Source organism: Schistocerca piceifrons, chromosome 7, assembly GCF_021461385.2.
Source record: "Schistocerca piceifrons isolate TAMUIC-IGC-003096 chromosome 7, iqSchPice1.1, whole genome shotgun sequence".
Taxonomy (NCBI): domain Eukaryota; kingdom Metazoa; phylum Arthropoda; class Insecta; order Orthoptera; family Acrididae; genus Schistocerca; species Schistocerca piceifrons.
In genome coordinates, this window is record NC_060144.1 from 118227854 (window position 1) to 118252109 (window position 24256).

Genomic DNA, 24256 nt, shown 5'->3' on the forward strand with positions numbered 1-24256 from the left:
ACTGATAAAGATAGAGTGCATTTCCATATGATGAACAGTCACTGAATAGATAAGGCATCAAGCAGCAGACACACTCGAGAAAAGGATTATCAGCTATCCTCAGAGTGTGCTTGCACAAACACACACACACACACACACACACACACACACACAGTGCCTGGGCACAGCATAGCTTGTATCATTGTGTTCTAAGTGCCTTGCCACTGCTCAACAGTGCCTCTATTAATTGAGTGGTGATCTCTTTGTTTTTCAGATGTCTCCCACTATTTTCATTGTTCATTCCCATGTATACAAAATACATACTAGTTTTATACTTTCATAATCCTTCAGTAACTACAAATATTTCCTCACTTTTTTTACTTGTGGGAACAGTAAGTGTCAATTTTACCATGTGTAATGGGTTATGTGAATTATACTACTTTCTTTATACTAAGCAATATTATTTTCCTTTAAAAGTGTTATTATTACCATTCAATTTTATTTAGATGAATTTAAAAAGTGGATATTGTCTCTCTGTAGTATAAATGTTTTAAGTGTTCTTACTTGGATTAGTATTTAAGGTATGTATCCTTGTTTTTCAGCCTTCCTTCCAGCAATGGCTAATAGCTTCATCCATGTACTGATGTACACATATTATGGGCTTTCTGCCCTGGGCCCAGCAGTAGCTAAGTACCTGTGGTGGAAGAAATACCTTACCATTTTGCAGCTTGTGAGTTACCAATATTTGTAGTCTCTGTAAACGGAAAAGAAAATGTCACTTTTCTTTATGCACTTATAGGACATCTGAATAGCTAATTGGTAGATTTACATTATGTCAAGTGAATAATTTTACTGTGGAAACGGATAAATTTGGATGATAATAATAATAACAACAACTCATGTTCAGCATCAAATGATGCAATCATCATTTTTCTGAATTCACCATTTCACAAGACAGGTTTGGAAGTCATATGCTTATAGATGAGGCTTGATTTGGAGGTAGAAACATTGCAACTTATAAAATTAAGAATTATTTTAGATTATTTATTTAAGAAATGACTGAAAAGAAAAACTGAATGTTACAGGGGGTGGGCATAAATATGGAAACGCTAAAAAACACAACACATTACCATCCCTAATATGGTATACAAAAATTGTTAGCATTCAAAATAGCTTCCAGTCATCTCTGAATGGATAAATACAGATTCTGTATGGTTCTCAAGGGAATCTTATGCCATTCTTTTGAAGAAAAAAATGGTAGTTTCAGGTAATAACAGTGGAGGTGGGCACCAGTCACACACCCTTCTCTGGAAAGTAGACCACAAAAGGACAATGACACTGAAATCTGGTGACTGTGCTGACAGTTCATCCTTGATCTCACTAAAACAGTCATGGACAATGTGAGCTGGGTGAATGGAGGCTCTGTCATCGTGGAACACGATATCACCATTGGGAAACAAGCATTGTACTATGGGATGAACCTGATCAGCCAAAATGGTCACATAATCCTTAGCAGTAGTGTGTCCTTGCAGAGTAACCATGGGGCCCATGAAATATCCTGATATGGCTGCCCAAATCATCACCAAACCCCTGCCATTTTTTTACTTTTGGGACGTAAACTCAGCCAGAAGTTAGAAACAATCTGAAACAAGGCTCATCTGAACCAAATGACATTCTTCCATTGTGCCATAGTTCAGGCTTGATGGCATCAGCCTCACATTTTCTTTTTACAGGCATTTGCATCACTAATTAGTGGTTTTGGAATTCCAGCTAACTCTGCAATCCCCTGCTTATGGAGCTTCCTTCATGTTGCTTTGGTACTCACAGGGTTCACAAATGGGTTACAGAAACACCCACCAAACAAGCACTGACAATTTTCCCATGTTTGAATTCACTTATCTCTGATGTACTGCACTAGCAACTACATACAACACTTCTGACTACAACTGTCACTTGTAACACACTGAGGACATTGCCTAGGGGCCATTCATTGTCAGATATAACAGTGCAATGTGTATGCTCAGCTAGCCTCTGCATTTATGTTCAAGTATGCATTTGTTGTGGTGTTCCCATATTTTTGTCCAACCCCTGTGAGTGTTTATATTAAATACAACAGACAGATTAACAGAATCTTCCGTCGGTTCTTGGTAGAACAACATTATAATAAATGGAAAGCACCATTTTGCTTTTGTTCTACAATATTACTTTTATTGTAAACTGGTTTTCGGCTTACAAGGACATCTTCAGACATTTGTAGAACAAAAGCAAACTGGTGCTTTTCACTTATTACAACGGACAGACATATATGTTACCTATATAAAGTTTTCTGTATTTTGTGTGCAAAGCTCGGATACTCATTTAGTGACCAGTGTAGGTTGGCAATCAGTGTTCTTTTTAGTGTGGCTGTGGATATCAAGCACGTGATGCTTGGCGAGAAACTCTTAAAAACACTGGTACAGAGTAGTGAAATTAATGTAAACAATGTCTGTGTATCATTCACATCTTATTGTAATATGTTAATTAATGTACTCAGAAGGTATATACATAATTGTTCCCCTCTTTACCTCTCTCCTCCCCCTCTCCCCCCCTCCACACCCCACACCCTCTCTCTCTCTCTCTCTCTCTCTCTCTCTCTCTCTCTCTCTCTCTCTTGCTCTCTCACTCTCAGCCCTTTCCCTTTCTATGCCAAGTTTCATAGTGGAGCACAGTTGCTACAGGGAAAGAGAAGCAATTCTACCTTACTGGGTCACATTTTCACAAATTCCATATTTAAATCCAAAATCATAGAATGACTCAGAGTTGTGAAATACTATAACATATATTATGTTATATATTATATATTATGAATTATATTACAAGGAAATACATTACATTTAAGAATTTCCATTAAAACATAATTATAATAGACATAGTTGTCCAATTACAAAAGTCTAATGTCCACTGTATTACCCAAAAAGGATCCAACAGCTCTTGCAGGTTGGTAACTGTGCTGTAATCATGTACTGTAGTCCTCTTTTCCTAAGTTTATGTTCATTTGTTGAAGTTCAAGCCCTGCTTGGGCTTTCAATTTGTTCTGTTGTTAATTTGTTCACTTGCATTAAAAGGGAACAATTTATTAAGTGAGACTCATACAATTACAATATGAATTTCGAGCTTCTGCCTTGAATACTGATATATATGCTCATTTTTTTCTAAAAAATGACACTCTCAGAATATAGAAACAGCAAGTGGAAGATGGCTGCATTATGAATAGTGTAATGGCTTTTTTCCAAATTAATATCTGTCTATGTCTGCATTAGGTTGAAAATTTTGTCAGAATAAAATTTCGTATTGTAATATCTTGTGAAGCATTCACATTTGGTGTTATCCTAAAGGCCTACAGGCCTAAGAATTTAAAATCTGTGTCATGCTAATGTTGAGTTATCAATTGAGTAAGTCATTTTTCCTTTCTGGTTGTTTTTTGGAAATGTTCATACATTGGATATTTATCTAGAGATTTCGTATGAAAACAGGCACTACTGTTTATCCAGTGTGCTTAATGTGAAAACTATGAAATAACAAGGAAACTGAATCAGAGGTATATGCTTAACCACCAAGAGGAAAAATTCTTACTACTTCTTGCAGACACACATAAAACTAGAAACAATTATCATAGCTTCAGGAATCATTAGTTCCTTCAATGGGGAGGAAAGAGTGATAGGTTGAAGAAAGCTACAAAACACGACATAGACTGAAAGGGGCTCACATGTTGTGAGAACTTGGAGGCAACCTCATATAGTTTTTTCTACTTTTATACTTGTCTATTGGCAGTTTTGGTACCTACCTGGATAGGCATGTGCATTACAGAGCCTGCTTCCAGGAAACAGAGAGGCATGTGGCCCTGTATCAAATCCACCTCATTATTAATGTTGGAGGCCAGTGTGCCAACCAGCCTGGATCTTATTTTTGGGCAGTGCTTGTCATCTAGTGAGGTAAATACTGGTCTGGTTTCCATGCCCCAGCTCAGATAAATGATGGACAAACTCTTTGAAAACAATGTCACATTTGACTGTGTGATTACACCGAGTCTAAACAGAAGGGGTACACTGAGTGGGGGCAGAGCTGGCAGTAGCTTTAAAATGTCTTTGGGAGCAGCAACTTCATTATAGCCATAGCCCCTATATGGGTAAGGTTGGTTCTTCATAAAATTGGAGATGAACTATGATGGTCCTGACAAATGCTGGATAGAGGGCACTGGCAATGAAGGAAAGATTGGCAGTCTTAGGGTTTTGCTTCCTGGAGGTAAGAAATGTTCATTTTATAGTTTTCTCAAGCAAATTTAGCAAACTCAAGTGGCAGACTCTGCAAGAGAGGCGCTCTGCATCGCGGTGTAGCTTGCTCGCCAGGTTTCGAGAGGTTGCGTTTCTGGATGAGGTATCGAATATATTGCTTCCCCCTACTTTTACCTCCCGAGGAGATCATGTATGTAAAATTAGAGAGATTCAAGTGTGCACGGAGGCTTTCAGACAGTCGTTCTTCCCGTGAACCATACGCGACTGGAACAGAAAAGGAAGGTAATGACAGTGGCACGTAAAGTGCCCTCCACCACACACTGTTGGGTGGCTTGCAGAGTATAAATGTAGATGTAGATGTAGATGAAATTTTCCTTCTTACACGATATCATGTGACTGCATTTATGAGCAAAACTAACTGCTTGGTGATGAAACCAGAAAATATATACATATTTTAACTGAAAATAGTGTGTGTGAAATCTGCTGAGTTTCAGAGCTCAGATTTGTAAAGTAAATATCACATACCTATCATCTCAAAAGGCAAAAATAATAGAGTAACTCAAGTGACAAGAGATAAAAAAAATAAATGACCAATTTATTACTGATAAAGCATTGTATGTTGCAGATTCAGTTCACAACCGCAATGATAATGGGTATCAATGGTATTAGAAATGGCTGTGATTTTCCTATATGGATGCAGTATACACTAGTAATTTATATGATGTCCTTCATTGCCCTCTTTGGAAATTTTTATGCAAAAGCATATATAGCCAAGGTAAGAATTACAATTGATGCATGTAAAATATCTTCAAAGAGTCTCATTTAAACAAAAAAATTGATATTAATGTCTTTCATTTATTTCATTTTTAGGGATCAAAAATATTTGATGGTAATGAAAGCTCTTATAGGAGATCTATCAGCAAAGAAGTCCATCAGAATGGATTCAAGAACCATACATCAAATGGAATTATTGAAGACAGGAGTAAAAAGATAAAATAAATAAAATGTGCAGGTACTAATATGTGCTGGTCACCAAACCTGAAATTTTTGAGACACTAATAATGACTCAGTGGTGTTGTTGCTCCAGAAGACATTAAACTATTTTCTGTTTCTTGATGAACAGAACATTTGTACAAATTTGGTGCGCAATTGATTGATAATGTTAGATGAATAGTGCTCTTCATCTGAAGTCTATTTTTCACTACTGTGGGTGAGTGCTGTTGATATTGTCACTGTTGATCCAAGACAACATACAAGTGTTTTGTATGGCTGAAAATCGCGTGTGTGTGATACAAGACCATAATTTTTTTTTTTTTTAGCTGACATAGTCAGTGAGAAGATAAGTTCCCTTACATATTCCAGTGAATGTAAGTGCTCAAATATTTGTTAGCAAAGTGATTCAAAGTGGTAATTAATAGGAACAACACAAATGACAGTTAACAAAAATGTAATATCAAAGCAATACTATTAACTAAAGCCATAAATATTATTTAAAATAATTAGAGGAGGAAGTAACACAGTAGAATGTGAATTTATTAGAAAGAAACAATCAATGAAAGTGTAACAATTTCAATGAACAGTAAAGAATTTAATTGTTATGGTTTAAGGTTTTTCACTCGAAAATCTGTCAATGTAATAACTAAAGCAATAAATGAAAGTGGATCAATGTAAAGTTATTAATTGGCAGTTAATGCTACTGAAACTCAAGTTTAAAATGTATATTTCTACACATACTGTCAATTAATGCTCAGGTACAAGAATGTAATATCAACTGTGTACTGCCATGTAATTCTAAACTGAGGCTGTAATTAACAAATATTCATTTACTATGAGTGTGTGCTGCATAGTTGTCCCATAATTCTGATTTTTGTTTATAAGTTATGACATGTCATTCTGTTGACTTGCAGTCATAATTGTGTGAAATATAAAACTGATGTAACTCTAACTTGCAAGCTCGCATATTTTTACTGTTTCAGAACATACGTTGTGAGAAATGTTTATCATTCTATTCACTTTTCATTAATTGTGTGCTTTCATTACTGTCATTTTTACACTCTGTCATGCTACACAAATGACAAAAGCAATAAAAACTTTTGTTATACATGGAAAACATTACTTTGTTCTAGTTATGTTATCCAGCATACCTTAGTTAGCAAAATTAACTTATAAACAACTTTCTACAAGGGGACTGCAGAGAATTTTCAGAAAGTGACACAAATAAAAAGTAATGGAGATGTACAGATTCAGAGCCTCATGGCAATACAAACCAGTAAAATTTTTTCTAGCTTCCAGCTGATCAAGTGGTTAAATATCTATGATCTTTCAGTCAACTGCTTCTGCACCATAGCCAAATAGTGTCTCAAATGCTAATTTCAAACTCATTCATTTATCCTTTCATTTTCCATAGAGCCCATTATGAAGGAGAACCTTTGGAGAAACAGAACAAAGTCAGGGTTATTAATAATTAAATTTCTTGTTATTAACTTAACAAAGAAAGCAGAGATGCTGCTACTCCCTCAGTGCTACGAAATAACTGCTGTTTGTCTCCTGCAGATAACTTAATGCTTCCATTACTGTAATGCCATTTATTAAAGAAAAATCAGAAGCTGCATGCTGTAAAGTTAGAGGCCTGCTTACACTATAGATTGGTACTCATGATGCAGCTAACAGGATACTTCAGTCCTTAAAACTAGATAAAGAGGAAATCTGTACATGAAACTCACATAGCAGTTTCTGATTTGAATTTTAGATCCATTGTAAATGCCATCCAGTTACATCATAATGCTACCATCTTTTGTCATTGTTACATTCATGTGACTGCTTGGTGTTTGTCACATGCATAGTTCACACCTTACCATGTAATGCATCCACAACATGTACAACACAGGCTCTGTTCACACCTTTCCCATTTATCACATCTGCTGTTTAAGAATATTCCTCCTATTTTCTGTCATTTTTCTACACTCTGCATATTAATGCCCCATCTATCTGAGGATTGAAATGCACTGACATTCACTAAATGTAACAAAATCCAACTAAAAGCTAAAGTCAGGCATTACACTACTATAAATACTTCCACAAATCTCATTTCTTCCTCACTGTATATCCTGAAGATACATTTATTTTTTTGATTTCTCCCATACATTCATACAGAATAAATTACAGTTCAGTCACAGCATATCCAATCTATTGAATCTTGAGTAAGTAAGACATTATAAAAAGATTATATTCATTGTGGATAAAAATGAAAAAAGATGAAATTGAAATGACTAATGTGTTAGCTTACAATCACCCAGTCTAAAACTTGAGGGAATGCTTCAGTTAATATGTGAAACTGATATACAAACAAATACATATGAGACAAATCATGAAATTGAATAACAGCTACAAATAACACTTTATGTGGAGATAAAGTTTTTGCGCATTGACTTATGTCTTATTACTCAAACGTTTTTTCATGTCTTGAGAAGCATATAAGGCTTTCACCTCACTTGGATATCAAAAACATAACAAGCAGAGCTGTAAGGGTGGAATTCTAGCCATCATGAAAGGTTCAGATTCAGATTCAGATTCTTTATTAGTCATTCAGCATTGTTACATGCAATAGACTTCGTCAGTTCACTTAACTTATTAATTTTACAAAAAAAATTTTTTACACATTTAAGTTGATATTAGGCATTTCTAAAAATTCTTCTAATGAATAGAATGGATTGGTTAACAAGAAGTTATGAACATTGTCTTTAAATAATTTGTCAGGCTTGATTGACCCATTTTTAGACAATTTGTTATATATTTTAATTGCCATATACTTATGACTATTGTTAGTTTTGGCTAATCTATTTTGTGGCAACAGCAGAGAAGTACACGTTCTTGTATAGTAGCCATGTCTTTCATTTGTTACACTTAAATTAGGTAGTTCAGCAAGTATGTAGTTAACACTGTCAAGAATATATAAATTAATTACTGTTAAAATTCTATATTTAGTGAACAATGGTTTACAATGTGTTCTATTATCTACCTTAGCCATTACTCTGATTGCTTTCTTCTGGATCACCATAATTTCATTTATTTTTCTGCTGTTTCCCCAGAGTATTAACCCATACCTTAAAACAGATTGAAAAAAGGCAAAGTACGCTGTCCTTACGTACTCAAATGTCACACAACACATCAGTCTCTTCAACAAATATATAACTCTTGACATCCTAACCACTATGTGATCAACATGAGAGTTCCATGTTAGACTGTTGTCAAGTACAATACCTAAAAACTTTGCCTTTTGTTTTTCTATTTTTGTAGACTTTGATAGACTGAACCACATATTCTGGGTCTTTTCCTCATTTAATAGCAGACCATTGGCATTAAACCATGATGTTGCATTTTCTTTTGCCAATTTCATATCACTTACAAGGTTATCAAGTACATGGTTTACAGATAGAAAAGTTGTGTCATCTGCATACATATATGTCTTTACATCTATATTTCCTGGTAAGTCATTTATGTGTACAAGGAAAAGAAGTGGTCCCAATTTAGATCCCTGTGGCACTCCATGTTGAACCTCGAGTATGTTTGACAGATGACTTCCTGAACTCACCACCTGGTTCCTTTTATTGAGGTATGATTTGATGAGTTTTAAACTTTTATCACATATTCCATAGTACTCAAGTTTAGAAAGCAGAAGTGAGTGGTCAACACAGTCAAAAGCTTTGCTCAGATCACATAAGGTTACCTGTGCGTGCGCATGGTCCTCAAATGCTGCTAGAATGTCTCTGACTAAGAGCTCTATGGCATGTATAGCTGACCTTCCTTTTCTGTAACCAAACTGTGATGCACTTAACATACCATTTAGTTCTAGGTACTCATACATCTGCTTATATATTATGCCTTCAAAGACTTTTCCTAGTACTGGAATTAGTGAAATTGGTCTGTAGTTTGCAGGATCTGATTTGACACCCTTCTTAAAGACTGGAGTTACCTTGGATAGTTTGAGAGGATCAGGAAAAAACCCTTCTATGAGACACAGGTTTATAGAATACGTTAATGGTGCTGCAATGTAATGTATGATTTCTTTCAATAGATTGTTTGACATATTAAAAATATCTGTACTGTATGAATTTTTCATTTCTTTGACTATTTTAAGAACTTCATGTTGGCATACCTCTCTGAAGTGTTTCAATGATGATCTGGCCCTATTATGATTTAGGTTTGCTCTCTTCAGATAATCTATATATGTTACATTGGGTTTACTGATCAGCTTTTTGATATCATCAGCACAGCTTACAAAATATTTATTGAATGTATCTGCTGGTATTGGGACTGTCTTGTCGAAGTTTCTGACTTCGCCTTTAACAGTATTAATTACTGACCAGGCTGTTTTGCATTGGTTTTTACTATTTTTTATGTAATTTGTGTTGTATCTTAGTTTTGCTAATTGCAACTCTTTCTTATACAGTTTCTTAGTGATTTTTTCAAGATCCTTAATTTCATTAGAATTGTTTACTTTGGCAAGGCGCTTCAACAGCAGTAGCTTATTTTTTAGATTCTCCAGTTCTTTGGTGTACCAAAATTTACCTTTTCTTGTTTTATGGTATTTCTTTTGAACAAGATGGGCTTTTAAAATACCTGTTAAGTAATTGTGGAATGTTTCATAAACTGTTTGGGCACTGGAATCACAGTTTTGAAATAATTTGTCCCAGTTTGTTATGCTCAACTGGTGTGTTAGTTTTATGAGATTGTGTTTTGTTAATATTAAGGTATTAGATTTTGTTAACTTTTGTCCAGCCTTGCTCTCATCTCCTTTTATAAAATGTCTTAACTTTACTGTTAACATGGAGTGGTCTGAGAAAACAAACTCCTTTACCTTGGTGGAGTACATATCACGAGCACAGTAGACAAAAGCATTATCCAAGCACGCTTGTAGTCTTGTTGGTTCTGAATTTACATGATGGAAGTTGTGCTGCCTCAGCATATTCAGTAACTTATTTACACTGGGTTTGTTACATGTTACATCAAAGCTTGAATTAAAGTCTCCCCCAATTACAGTTACATACTGTTTCCATTTCGTTATGTAGCAGAGTACACTGTCTAAATTATCTAAAAAAGTTTTATCATCTGAGTCAGGGGAATGGTAGATACATACTATGATAAGTTTCATTATATCACATATGATCCCGGTAATTTCAAAGTGTTTCTCTACACATGCCCAACCAAGATCTAGTTCTCCAAACTCTATTTCATTTGAAACATAGATAACAGTACCACCATTACGGTGCTGAGATCTGAAAAAACTGTTTCCATATTTATAACCTTCTGGTACATAGTATTGTATTTGTTCTGGTTTAAGCCAATGTTCTGATATACATAAGAAAGAATACTTATTCTGTGGCAATGACTCATCCAGAATTTCAACTTTATTTTCAAGACCCTGAATGTTTAAAAATAGGATGTTGTTGTGACTTATCTGTGAGTTAGCAGGCTGGTTTTTCACATTTTTATTTTCTTCTTGGCTTGAAACCATAAAAAATTATCACTGAATGACACAGATGTATTTTTCCTTTGGCTCCTCCTTAAGCATTGCTGTGTTGCTGCTCCAGTCGTTGTTGGTTCTGTTACTGCTGCTGCTTCTGCTGATAATGATGGTGCTGCTGCTGTTTCACTTATTTCTGGTGTTTGTTGTTCCATAACTGCTGTGCCTTTCTGTGAATTATTAACATTTGGAGTGTTCACTTGCATTAATAAAATTTCACATTTGTCTTGGAGAGGTGTAGCTTCACTGATAGCAGATTTCACATTGGATTCTACAGGATACACACACTTCCTGTCCATGAGAGGTATGACTTTTCTATCATCACACTGCACATTTGAGATTTTATTTACAAGTTCTAAAATTTTGGTTACTATTACGTTTTTTCCCAGTACATTTAGATGGGAACCATGTGTTGTGTGAAATCTTTTCCCTAAGTTGCTGATGTTCACAAATGTTACATTTTCAAACCGCTTGCAAATATTTTGCATCTCTTTATTTGCAGTTTCAATTTCTTTATTTACACAAGACCATTCTATCAAGTCGTAACGGTGTGGCACTGAAAAAACAATAACATTTGTTCCTCTCAGCTCATACAGTTTTCTTTTTAGCGAGATTAAGAGATCGTTTTTTTCGTTCCTAGCTATATCATTTGATCCCGCCAGGAAGATGGAAAAGTCCTTTTTGCTCAATGAGGAAATTTTTTCTTGACTCATTGACGTAGCAGCACTGAATTTTGCTCCTGGTTTTATTGTACAGTTAAAACTAAAATTCTGACTACTTGTACGCCGAAATTCAGCGGCTGTATTTCGTCCTTGGCTGTCGGCATACAGTTCAATTTTACCGGTACTTGCTGTTCCGAGATTGCCTGTTTTCTGCCTATCTTTGCAGTAAGCGAAGTCTTGTTTGGCACTATTTATTATGTCTTTCTTGCTAACACATGTCGATATTGTCTCAGTAGAGCAGCTTAGCGGTGGAAGATTTTTCGTGAGCACTTTCGCATATGATCTTTCACTTAACTGCTGCTGAAATATTCCATGTTTTACCTTATTCACAAAGTCGTTTGATTTTCCACATGGTACACTCGCATTGTTAACTTCACTTTCACAATCCGTAGTCGAAAGAGCTTGAAAGTAATTTTCGTTCACTATATTTATGTTTCTTTCGCCGTTTTCTGTATCTTGTATTATCTGTTTGCGTCTTTTGTACTTCACTTCCGTCCAATTCTCCGACATATTCAGGTGACAATTTTTAAAAATTCCCACTTCTTGACTTTTTAATAAAAGCAAATAATTGCTGTGAATCTTCATCAGTCACCTTACAACCTCATATTTTTGATACTCTTTTGTCAAATCATCTTTTTCTTTGTTGCAGTTTTGTCAGTCAGACACATTGGTGAATCTCGTCCTCCTGCAATTTATAATTCCTGGCTGCTGAAATATGCAATGCACTAACTGCTCCTAAAACCTCCACAGTCTCTCAAACAGCTTCAAGTGTCATTCAGTGGATGGCTTGCAAGAATTAGTTTGTGTACTGATTTTCCTCTTATCCAAAAAAAACTTACTTCCAGTGTAAAGTACTGGCCCAAGAAATTTAAATGGCCATTCCCAAATTTCAATTTGCAGTTTATCACTCTAGATAGTCAAAAAGACTGAAAAACTTCTTACTGTAAAGTAAGTGGCAACTAATAGATCATCCAAATGAAAATACTTGTTGTTGCGGTCTTTGGTCTGAGGACTGGTTTGATACAACTCCCCTCACTAGTCTTCTATGTGTAGGCCTCTTCATCTCTGCATAACTAATGTAATCTACATCCATTCAAACCTGTTTACTGTCCTCGAGCCCTGGTCTTCCTCTACAAATTTTACCCCATACTCTTCCTTCCATTACCAAATTCACCATTTCTAGATGCCTCTTATTTTATTCTTGTATCAAAAACATGTATAATATGTACATAATAACGGCTATATTACTTTTGCCCAAAAATTGGTCACTCCCAATGTTTTTTCTGCTCTTTGATGATCATCATCTTCTGTGCAGCAGGCTGGACACAGTCAGCATTGATACATATGATGAACAGTCTGTTTTCTCCAAAATCCTACCGAATACCATCTTGATCAGTGTAGCCCCATCTTGCAAATAAACATTTGATCCACCATCTCCAGCTTTCAGTCTGTTCAGAGACTTCCAAGTAATCCATTTCTCTTTGTAGCCAGGAGGTACAGTTTCTGAAATTCTATTTCAGTAGGGGGAAGGTAGGTCGTAGCCCTCCATAGTTGCAATCTACCTTTTCCAGCAGTGGTTCCTAGTGTTGTCAATGTTATTGACTTCAGACACTGTGTCTGTGGTTCATTTCAATGCAAAGGATGCATTCTCTCCTGCTCCACTGTCTTTCTTTCCTCATTTGTGGCTATTTCTCTTTGAACAGGAAGTGGTGCTACCACTGATTCCTGTGAAGTACTAAAGCCATTTGACTGTAGTGTATTCCAAGCACCCTATTATGATTCTACAAGTATCATTGAGAGCTAGGTCTACCTGTTTGACATGTTGAATTATACCAAAAAGGACATGCATACTCTGCCACAGAACAGCATAGTGCCAGTGCAGAGGTTTGTAATGTTTCAGGTTGACTACCCACTGTAATCTGGCCAGTTTCTGTAAAAGATTGTTCCTGATGGAAACTTTTGACTTGCAGTTGTAGTGCTTCTTGAAAGTATGAGATGTATCAAGTGTATCTCCAAGGTATTTTGAGGTCTCCCTGAAGATTGTGATGACTTGTGGTCAGGACAATAAAAGCAATCAGGTGAAACCTTGGAAATGTCACAGAATAATAGCTAATCCTTTCACACCAGAAACATCCACATTGGAGCCCTTATCAAGGCCACAGTAAACAACCATCTCCATTCCCTCTAGATGCCTCTTAATGTGTCCTATCAACCAATCCTTTCCCTGTCAAGATGTATTATAAATTTCTTTACTCCTCAGTTTGATTCAATTCCTTATGATGTTTCAGAATCCTCAGTCATCAAATTTGTTTTGATATCTTTTTTTTATTTTTTTATTTTTTTATTTTTGTTGTTGTTGTTGTTTGCACATCTGGTGAGTGGCATGCCATTTCTGGCAGGTCTTTGACTGACAATAATGGAATGTGGATTGTTTGTGTTGTGTCCGGATGGTGAGTGAGTTTCAGTGTCTCTCAGCAGTATAGTACAGGTCTGTTTACAGAAGTGATAGGGTTCTGTGCAGAATGGAATGATGATAATGAAGATTAGTGATATGTCAGATTAACTTCATAAATATATTCTAATTGGCTAGGATCTCTACTGCAATAAATGCCTGAGTGCATCATTTGTAAATTAACTTTATTAAAAAAATCTTACTCATGTCTGGTCTTAAATAAGAAGAGTCACAATAATGAATGGTAAATTGAGTCACATTGGTTAGATGTGCTAGGGAAAGATTAATATAGAGCTATTCAGTATGTAATACTGGTGAGTAGTGTCATAACTTCTTCATTTTGGGGCTCACGGTTCATGTGTGGACCACACATTGCCCTAAGCTATTGCAGCCATTGTTTTTTCCTGGGCAGCATTTCCTTCACCGTGCCCCTCCATCCCCAACCTCACTCCTTCCCCATTTCCTCCTCCTTCCCCTCTCTTGGTGTTCTGATTTGCGTTAACATGGTTGTCCACCTGATTCACCACCTTCCTTGCAATTTTGTTTCTCTTGCCTGTTCTCCTATTCTCTTTCGTCCTTTTTTGGCAATTTGATCTCCCCATGAGATCTGCCCTCCACTTCTGTCTTCAGTGTGAGCCATTTGGGAAAGAACTCCATCCCTAGCATCTACGGCATGGATTCCTCTCTCCCTCCCCCCCCCCCCCACTTCCTCCCCCTCTTCCTTCCCCACCATAGCTCTCCTCCGCCCCTCTAGGTCACCAGCACAAGTAGCCAGTCCTTGTGGTGGATCTGTTATGTACCCATGTGGTTGAGCCCCCTGGCAACACAGGGATCACACTACTGATACCTGAGCTGTTCCCTCTCCATGTATGCCAAGGAGTGGTTGTTTGTCAGCCTAGAGCATCAGAAGTCCCAGCAACGGCCATTGCTGTGGATGGGTAGTGCCCACAGGCAAAGCCCCTGATCAGAGTGGGCTGTATTAGGGTGGATGCTTGGCACATGAAGCATACCAAGCTGCAAAAAATCTGGCCATTCTCAAACTGCCTTCTATTTGATTGGTAGAGGATCATTGAATGCTGCTTTGTATGACCCTGCAGCCTTCCTTCCCTGGCTACAACCTGGGAGGAGGGCCAGGATCACTGTCTTGGGATGAAATACTTTCCCCACTACCTGGTCTGTACTAGGATGGACAGGGACACATTCACCACCACCACAAAGCTATTGTTTTTTGTGGAGAATATTGAGGACAAGTTTGTGAAAGTAGTCTTTCAGTAAGATGTTGTTGGGCTCCCTGTTGATCAAAGCTTCTTCTGCCACCCAGTCAGCAGATCTTCATGGTTGTGATTGCCTTGACAACATTCCAGTGTCTATCACCCCTCACCAGTCTCTGAATATGGTACAGTGAGTGATTTCTCGTAGGGACCTCATCATGCAAACCGCATTCATTTTGTTCCACATGTGCAAAAGGGTCATAAAGACAACCGCACCAATATCAGCACCTTTATCCTGGCTTTTGAGGGGTATACCCTCCCAGAGAAGGCCAAGATTATGTGTTACTGATGTGATGTGAAGCTATATATCCTGCCACCCATGAGATACTTTCGGTGATAGTATTTTGGGCACATGTCTTCCTGCTGTATGGCAGACCCTCTGTGTGGTGACTGTGGCTACCCACTCCCTGAGAGAAGCCCCTGTGTTTGTAATAAAACTAGGCAAAAATGTTTTTACGAAGTTTGGGATGAGTATCGTAGTTTAACACAAGAAAAACAATGTTCAGTACACCATGTTTTACATCACATTACCAGCACAAAAAAATATCCTCCACCAATTTTATGTGTATCTTGTGTAATCTGGGGTGCTGATTCTTGATGCTGCCATAGGTTTATTTTGATGTTACTGCATCATCACATGGATAATATGTGATGGTTAAAATAAGTTTTAGTGTTTCTTGTTTACAAAGGATTTTATTTTGCACACTAGATGTTTGACGGCAAACATACATAATAGAACTTACGAAGTCTGTCTACATGCTGTTGATACAAAATTCGGTCTAAGACTGAAATACGGCGGCATGCAAATCTCCTCTATTTATATAGTTTTAAACAATTACTGTCATTTTTACATACTGAATTTTGCATTTATAAAATTAAAGTTTCTGCATACATCTTCCCAAATTACATAGAATAAAAGTGAATAATTTCATACAAAGACAGGAAAGAATCTGTTTCTATTAAGACTATAAATTACATGTTTTATCATTTCAACAATATATTTCATTAATTTACATATAGTATTTCACTGACTTAAAGAAAAATCATGCTATCATTTTCAGGTGAACAGACTGATTAGTTTTATTGAATGAAAGGCCTAAATGTAACTAATTAATTTTTTGTACAAGTAAAATTTTACATTTTCATCTGGTCATAATTATAGTTCTATTAACTAACACCAATTAAAACATGAGTGTGCTTGATTCTGTCTGAAAAATCATCATTTCATATTTTTATTAGAGATTCAAACAATTTCTGGTTTCAGAACATAAAAATAGCTGTCTCTATGACTTATATTGGATCTTTAATCATTAATTATTCCATAATAACAATAGCAAAATCATTCCCATCATGTACCTGAAAGTTGTATTGTGTGTAAATTAGGATGGTACATCCAACATGTTTCCTTCATTCCATTTACTGGTGAGACACAATGTTAAAATAACTGTTTAAATTAGTATAAATTACTAATTTTATATATATGCCCTCTTCGGGAGAGTGGAGTTGAGATTGGAATAGGGTATAGGGTCCCAAGGGGTGTGGTATTACAATACCCGCCTAAAGAGGTTTTACTGTCGAAGAGAGACAAAGCTCTTCTAAATCACTAGCTAAAATTAAGGGAACATAATCATGACTAGTGAAACAAACAAACCATTTGACGATTAGTGTCTGTGAAATATATCTACTACCATAACAAAATTTTAAAAACCATGTATGATTTTAATACAAGGTATGTGTTATTGTGTACATGTTATATATAAAGTTTAGTCAGCCAACTTTCTCATATACAAAATGAAATTTTTTTGTCACTATTACAGAAAAAAATACTAGTGTACAAAATTTCACAGTTTTATCATTTTTGTGCCCTTTTGACGCACTCCATTGAATGTTCGATGAGATTTCTTATGACTACGTTCAGTGTACATATATTATTACCTAATAAAATGTGTCTTACTTCTAAAAGAAAAATGTTAATTTGAGTTGGTTTCTCAGAAGTCTCTGCTTAGTTGGGCGTCAAAATGTGAATATAGTATCACATAAATTATTTTTTTTTAAATATGCAGTCACAAGTAAATTATGGTTGTACTTTCATTTTTCCCAGACGAGAACTTGCCTCAACCAGAATGCCAGACATTTGGTGCTGCAATAAACTGATTTCAAAGTCAAAATTTCAGTGGACCAAAGAAATGTATCATCGTCCAAATTTAATGGTCAGAATGATCACATCTAGACCAGTGTCCTCAAATAAGTGTGAATGCAGATCAGTAAAAAAACTTAATTTTTTTTCTCAGAATAACCCCTCTGTCGTTAGAACTACTTTACAACTTACCTTTATGAGTTTTTCAAATGCAGTAAACTGTATTTCAGTGTAAAGTGTTGTGTTTTTACCATATTCCATTTCACGTCATTTTATATAACTCCTTCCTCCGTTCATTTCAAACTTGTATCAGCACAAAATGATGGTTAGCTTACTCGTGTATACATATATCTCATAAGTAATAAAATATGAAAAGCAAGCATGATTTTTAATTAATCTAATCACAGTGTAACTTCCTTTTCAGAAGTAAAATGTAAAGAGTTATTTTGTGTTTATAATACAGTGTGACAAAACAAAATTCAAGTAGACAGCATAAAATCTAACCTACTATACCAGACAAAATGTATATTTGTGTCCATGAATGACATGGGATCAAGAGTTATCCTACACCAAATCATAGAAAAACACTAATTTAAAGTATATGAAAGAAAATTCAAAGGAAAATTCCCTCCAGTCTGTTAACTGTGACCAAAGTAGAGCTTAGAACCATGCAAAATTCATCCACCCAAAGGAAATACAATTACAGCAAGTGACTGTAAGGCCACAAAACAAGTTATATTTAAAGAAATTCATTTACATCCTAACATACAATCAAATACAAGAGTTAACCTACAATGCACCCCAAGGTCCAAAGGTAGTGACTGGCCACCGTGTCATCCTCAGCTCATAAGCATCATCACTGGTTGCACATATGGAGGGGCACGTGGTCAGTACATCACTCTTCTGGTCGTATGTCAGTTTCCTTGACCAGAGCCACTACTTCTCAATCAAGTAGCTCCTAAACTAAACAGGAAACATACTGTTTCAATACAAAGTCCAAAATCATGATGTCACAACAGACAAACAGTTCAAATGGATATAGTAAGCAAAACTACATGAAAATAGAATTTGGCATGAAACACCTCAAACCAAATTTAAAATCCTCAATGCCTATGTTTGTGATGATTGGACCAACCTGAAAAACCCGAACTGCTGGGTACTAACCAGTAATAAAGTTCATAATCAATTAGTTCAAACAACAAAATCCATAAGGAATAAATATGCAAATATTCGAAGCAATATGATGTGGAATTTCAAGTTCCAGACAAACATCACCTCCTACCATAAGATAAACAGAAGTTAGTATTTTGAGCACAAAGGCTCAGCGATACAGTAAATCATCAACAACGATTACAACTCATTTCAAATATGGGAAAATCTTCCACACAGGTAATATTATTCATGTTCATACTGTAATAAAATGCGGCGAAAATGTTTTTATGACAAAGTTTGGGAGAAGTATCATAGTTCAACACAAGAAAAACAATGTTCAATCACTGTCTAATTACTTCATACCATGTTTTAATACAAATGTTTGTTTGAAGATAAGTACATATGTTGGCACTTAAATGATTCAATAGGAAAAGTAATGTAAGTATTCAATAGCATCCTGAACAGGCAGTTGAGGAAACACACTGACAAAACCGCATATACCACTGATATCATGACACTGATATGAGAACATATCCAGACAAAAGTGGTTAACATTTGTGATGAGAAAGAATTTATGGCAATCTAACTCCAACATCGAGACTAAATTGAGAGAGAATACTGATACATACAGAATCAGATATAGATAAAGGCATAAGCATAGTGCAAAGCAATGTAATACACTTGACATGCTGAAATGTAGCTTAAACTCCATGCGTGATTGGAGAGCTTATGCCTCTATCTATATTTGATTCTGTAAATGATTTGTGTCATGTTTTCTGTATTGGCTGTTAGCATTTATCATATATTTTCTTTAGTGTTTTGATGCTCAACATTGTCATATGGTATTTTGATGCTCATTTTAAACATTTATATTTTCTGTATGTGACCAATTGATCATCATATATTCTGTTACATAAAATTTCTTTCATGTAACTTATGTGTGTGTGTGTGTGTGTGTGTGTGTGTGTGTGTGTGTGTGTGTGTGTGCGCGCATGTGTGTTTGTGTGTGTGTCTACATATTTTCAGTATTCTCTCTCAACTTAGTCTCCATGTTGGAGTTAGATTGCCATAGATTCTTTCACATTACACATGTTGAACCACTTTTGTCCGGATACATTCTCACATCAATGCCATGATATCAGTGGTATATGCGGTTTTGACATTGTGTTCCTCAACTGCTTGTCCAGGATATTATTGAATACTTACATTACTTTTCCTATTGAATCATTTAGGTGCCAACATATGTGACTTGTCTTCAAGAAGACATTCATATGAACATGAATAATATTACCTGTCTAGAAGATTTTTCCATATATGACATGAGTTGTAATTGTTGTTCATGCTTTACTGTATACTGACTATTTGTGCTCCTAATACTAACTACTGTTTGTCTTACGGTAGTAGGTGGTTTTTGTCTGGAACTTGAAACTCCACATCATTTGATTCACATATTTTCATCTTTATTTCTTATGGATTTTGGTATTTGAACTAAGTTATTATGAACTTTCTTACTGGTTAGTACAAGTGGTTTGGATTTTTCAGGTCAGTTTGATCATTGCAATGTAGGCCTTGAACATTTTCAATTTGGATTGAGGTGTCTCATGCCAAATTCTATTTTTATGTAGTTTTTCTGTTGTGGTGTCATGCTTTTGGACTTTGTATTGAAACAGTAGGTTTCTGTATACTTTTAGTCATCTATACAAATTTATCAGGCCAATGGCCAGGCTGCAGTAGTAACACCAGTCCCCGTCAGATCACCGAAGTTAAGCGCTGTCTGGCTGGGCTAGCACTTGGATGGGTGACTGTCTGTTCTGCCGAGCACTGTTGGCACTCGGGGTGCACTCAGCCCTTCTGAGGCAAACTGAGGAGCTACTTGATTGAGAAGTAGTGGCTCTGGTCAAGGAAACTGACATACGACCAGAAGAGTGATGTACTGACCACGTGCCCATCCATATCTGCAACCAGTGATGATGCTTATGAGCTGAGGATGACACGGTGGCCAGTCAGTACCTTTGGACCTTGGGGTGCATTGTAGGTTAACTCTTGTATTTGATTGTATGTTAGGATGTAAATGAATTTCTTCAAATATAACACGTTTTGTGGCCTTAGTCACTTGCTGAAATTGCATTTCCTATGGGTGGATGAATTCTGCACAGTTCTACGATGCACTATTTTGGTCTCAGTTAACAGACTGAAGGGAATTTTCCTTTGCATTTTCTTGTACATACTTCAAACTAGTGTTTTTCTATGATTTACTGTAGGATAACCCTTGAATCTGATATGTCATTCATGGACACAAATGTACATTTTGTCTGGTATAGTAGGTTAGATTTTATGCTGTCAACTTGAATTTTGTTTTGTCACACAGTATTATAAACACAAAATAACTCTTTACATTGTACAGTTCACCATCCTTCTGAATTGGAAGTTACACTGTGATTAGATTAATTAAAAATTATGCTTACATTCCATATTGTATTATTTATGGGATATATGTATATATGAGTAAACTAATGATGATTTTGTGTGGATATAAGTTTGAAATGGACTGTGGTTAAACAATCCCTGAGGGAAGCCCCTGTGTTCCACTACCTGTGTGTGCCAATTGTCATGACTGCCACTCTCCACACTCACCAGATTGCCCAGTTTACAAGAAAGAAAAGAAGATCCAATAATACAAATCCCGGGGTCATCTATCTTATGCTGAGGCTCACCAAAAATATGACCACCTCCACCCAGTGCCAATTTCTTCAACTTTTGCCATTGTTACATTCTTTCCTCTGCCTACCTCTTCCTTATCCCAGCCCCATCCCCACTCTCATCTCCCTCTCCCCTGCAGTTCCCATGCCCTCCCTTCCACGTGCTGTTCCCCCAGCACAGCCAAAGACATGCTCCCCCTTCTTCGGCGCCCACCAATGATGTGCCCCCCCTGCCCCCCCCCCCTGCCCCCCTGCCCCCCACCCTGCCCCGAGAACCCCTTACCCTGCCATCTCACAGGCCGGAAGCCTGCTCCCACAACTCGGTTATGGGACACACCATCTGTGTGCCCGAAGGTCATTCACACTCGTTTGGTTCCAAATCTTGCAGAAGCCTGCTCTTCCTCTGTGCCCTGCTCTCCTCAACCTCCAAAAGAGAAGAAGAAGAAACAAGGACAAGGCCCCCTGGTGCCACTGGAGGCACCATCTCCCCCTTTGCAACCTGCATCTTATTTATGGATGTCACCTCATTCTCATCAGTGATGGCCACTGACCCGGTGACATGACCTCCCATAAGCTTCCTTCCTTATGTCTAACCTGTGGAATTGCAACAGATATTACCGTCACCTACTAGAAATGCAACAACTTGTTTCCTCTTACTCTGCATTCTGTCTTGCTCTTCAAGAAACACAGTTCCATGATGACGACTTTCCAATGTTTCATTGTTATCAAGTGTTCTGTCAGAACTGTGCCAGCCCTGGAATAGCATCTGGAGCGTCTGCATTTTTGTTAGCACCAAAGTTATTGTTTTTTTTATTATTTATTTACACGTCTAGTTCCACAGGACCAAATTGAGGAGCAAATTTCCAAGGTCATGGAACATATCAGTACATGAAATTACAACATAAAGGTAGTAACAGATATAATAAAATGTTTATGAACCCAAAACTAGTCAAGCCATAAGTTTAAGTAAACACAGCAACAATATAACATAAGAATCAGCTTAATTGTTCAAGGAACTCCTCAGCACAATAGAAGGAGTGACCCATGAGGAAACTCTTCAGTTTCAATTTGAAAATGCATGGATTACTGCTAAGATTTTTGGATTCTTTTGGTAACTTATTGAAAATGGATGCAACAGTATATTGCACACCTTTCTACACAAGAGTTAAGGAAGTTAAATCCAAATGCAGATTGGATTTCTGCCTTTAACTGAGTGAAATCTGCTAGTTCTTGGGAATAAGCTGATATTGCTAACAAGAAACAACAGTAAAGAATACACATGTTGAGAGGGCAATGTCAAAATGCCCAGACTAGTGAACAGGGGTTGACAAGAAGTTTGCGAACTAACACCACTTATTGCCCGAACTACCCATTTCTGAGCCAAAAATATCCTTTTAGAATGGGAAGAATTAGCCCAAAATAAAACAGCATATTCCACAAGCAAATGAAAATAAGCAAGGTAGACTAATTTTCATGTTGTGCAATCACTTACTTCAGATACTTTTCGAATAGTAAAATGGCAGCCTAGTCTTTCAACAAGATCCTGAACATGGACTTTCCACAACAGTTTACTATCTATCTGAACACCTAGAAATTTGAACTGTTCAGTTTCACTAATCATACATACATTCTGTAAAATTAAAACGTTGGGTTTTGTTGAATTGTGTGTTAGAAACTGTAAAATCTGAGTCTAATTGTAATTTAATGTTAGTTTATTTTCTACAAGCCATGAACTTATGTCATGAACTGCACTATTTGAAACAAAGCCAATGTTGCACAAAACATCATTTATTGCCAAGCTAGTGTCATTAACAAACAGAAATAATTTAAAATCACCTGTAATACTAGAAGGAGTCCATTTATATAAATGAGGAACAGGAATGGCCCTAGCACTAATCCCTTGGGCACCCCTCATTTAAACATGCCTCACTCGGACCCCACGTCACAACCATTCTCAATACTCTGGAGAATGACTTTTGCTGTCTGTTGTTAATGTAAGAGTGAACCAATTGTGAGCTACTCTGCATGTTCCATAACAGGCCAACTTCTGGAGCAATATTTTGTGATCAACACAATCAAACACCTTAGTTAAATCAAAAAATTAGCCTAACATTCAAAACCTTTTGTTTAATCCATCCAGTACCTCATAGAGATAAGAGAATATAGCGTTTGCAGTTGTTAAATGACTTCAAAAGCCGAACTGTACATTTGATAGCGAATTATGTCATATAAAGTGATCAATTATCCTTACATACACAGCCTTTTTAATAACTTTAGCAAACACTGATGGCATAGAAACAGGTCTAAAAGTGTCCACATCATCCCTTTCTTCTCCCTTATTATGAAGTGGCTTTGCCACTGACTACTTTAATTGTTCAGGAAATTGATGATTCTTAAAGGAAAAATTACAAATTTGGCTAAGTACAGGGCTAACACGTGCAGCACAGTACTTCAATATTCTTCTAGGCACTCCATCATATCCATGAGAGTCCTTAATATTCAGAGATTTAATTATTAATTCATTCTCCCCTTTGTCAGTACCATAGAGAAGTATTTCAGGCATCAGTCTCAGAAAGGCATTTTCCAAGAGAGTTATATGATGCCCTGTAGAAACTAAGTTATTATTTAGCTCACCAGAAATGCTCAGAAAATGATTGTTAAATACTGTACTTACCAGTAACAGAAATATTTTTACTACCGACTGACTTTATATCGTTGACCTTGTGCTGCTGACCAGACATTTCCTTCACAACTGACCATATGGTTATAATTTTATATTGTGAATTAGCTATTCTATTTGCATACCACATACTCTTTGCCTTCCTAATAACATTTTTAAGCACTTTGAAGTACTGTTTGTAATGGGTTACTGTAGCTTTATTGTAACTACTTCTAATATTTTGATATTATTCCCATTTTGTTTTGCATGATATCCTTATCCCACTAGTCAGCCACCCTGGCTGCCTTTTACTGCTAGTACCCTGTTTAGAATGTTCTAATGGAAAACAAATCTCACAGAGCATGAAAAATGTGTTATGGAAAGCATTATA

At 36.5% G+C, this 24256-nt stretch overlaps 1 protein-coding gene and 1 long non-coding RNA gene across 8 annotated transcripts in view; one reads left to right on the top strand and one right to left on the bottom strand.

Moving 5' to 3' along the window:
* Positions 1-6331, top strand: part of LOC124804628 (elongation of very long chain fatty acids protein 4-like) — a 50671-nt gene extending 44340 nt beyond the window's left edge. For all 7 annotated transcript variants that reach the window (XM_047264834.1, XM_047264837.1, XM_047264835.1 and 4 more), the window contains exons 6-8: positions 582-709; positions 4876-5025; positions 5121-6331. In XM_047264834.1, the coding sequence (XP_047120790.1) occupies positions 582-709; positions 4876-5025; positions 5121-5249 (407 nt within the window). In that variant the 3' untranslated portion in view covers positions 5250-6331. The remainder of the gene's footprint in view (positions 1-581; positions 710-4875; positions 5026-5120) is intronic.
* LOC124804630 overlaps positions 1-24256 on the bottom strand; it is an 88835-nt gene that overhangs the window by 3004 nt on the left and 61575 nt on the right. The window contains exons 2-3 of the long non-coding RNA XR_007017357.1: positions 6518-6677; positions 544-733 (exon numbers count right to left, since the gene is read on the bottom strand). This is a non-coding gene — a long non-coding RNA (uncharacterized LOC124804630). The remainder of the gene's footprint in view (positions 1-543; positions 734-6517; positions 6678-24256) is intronic.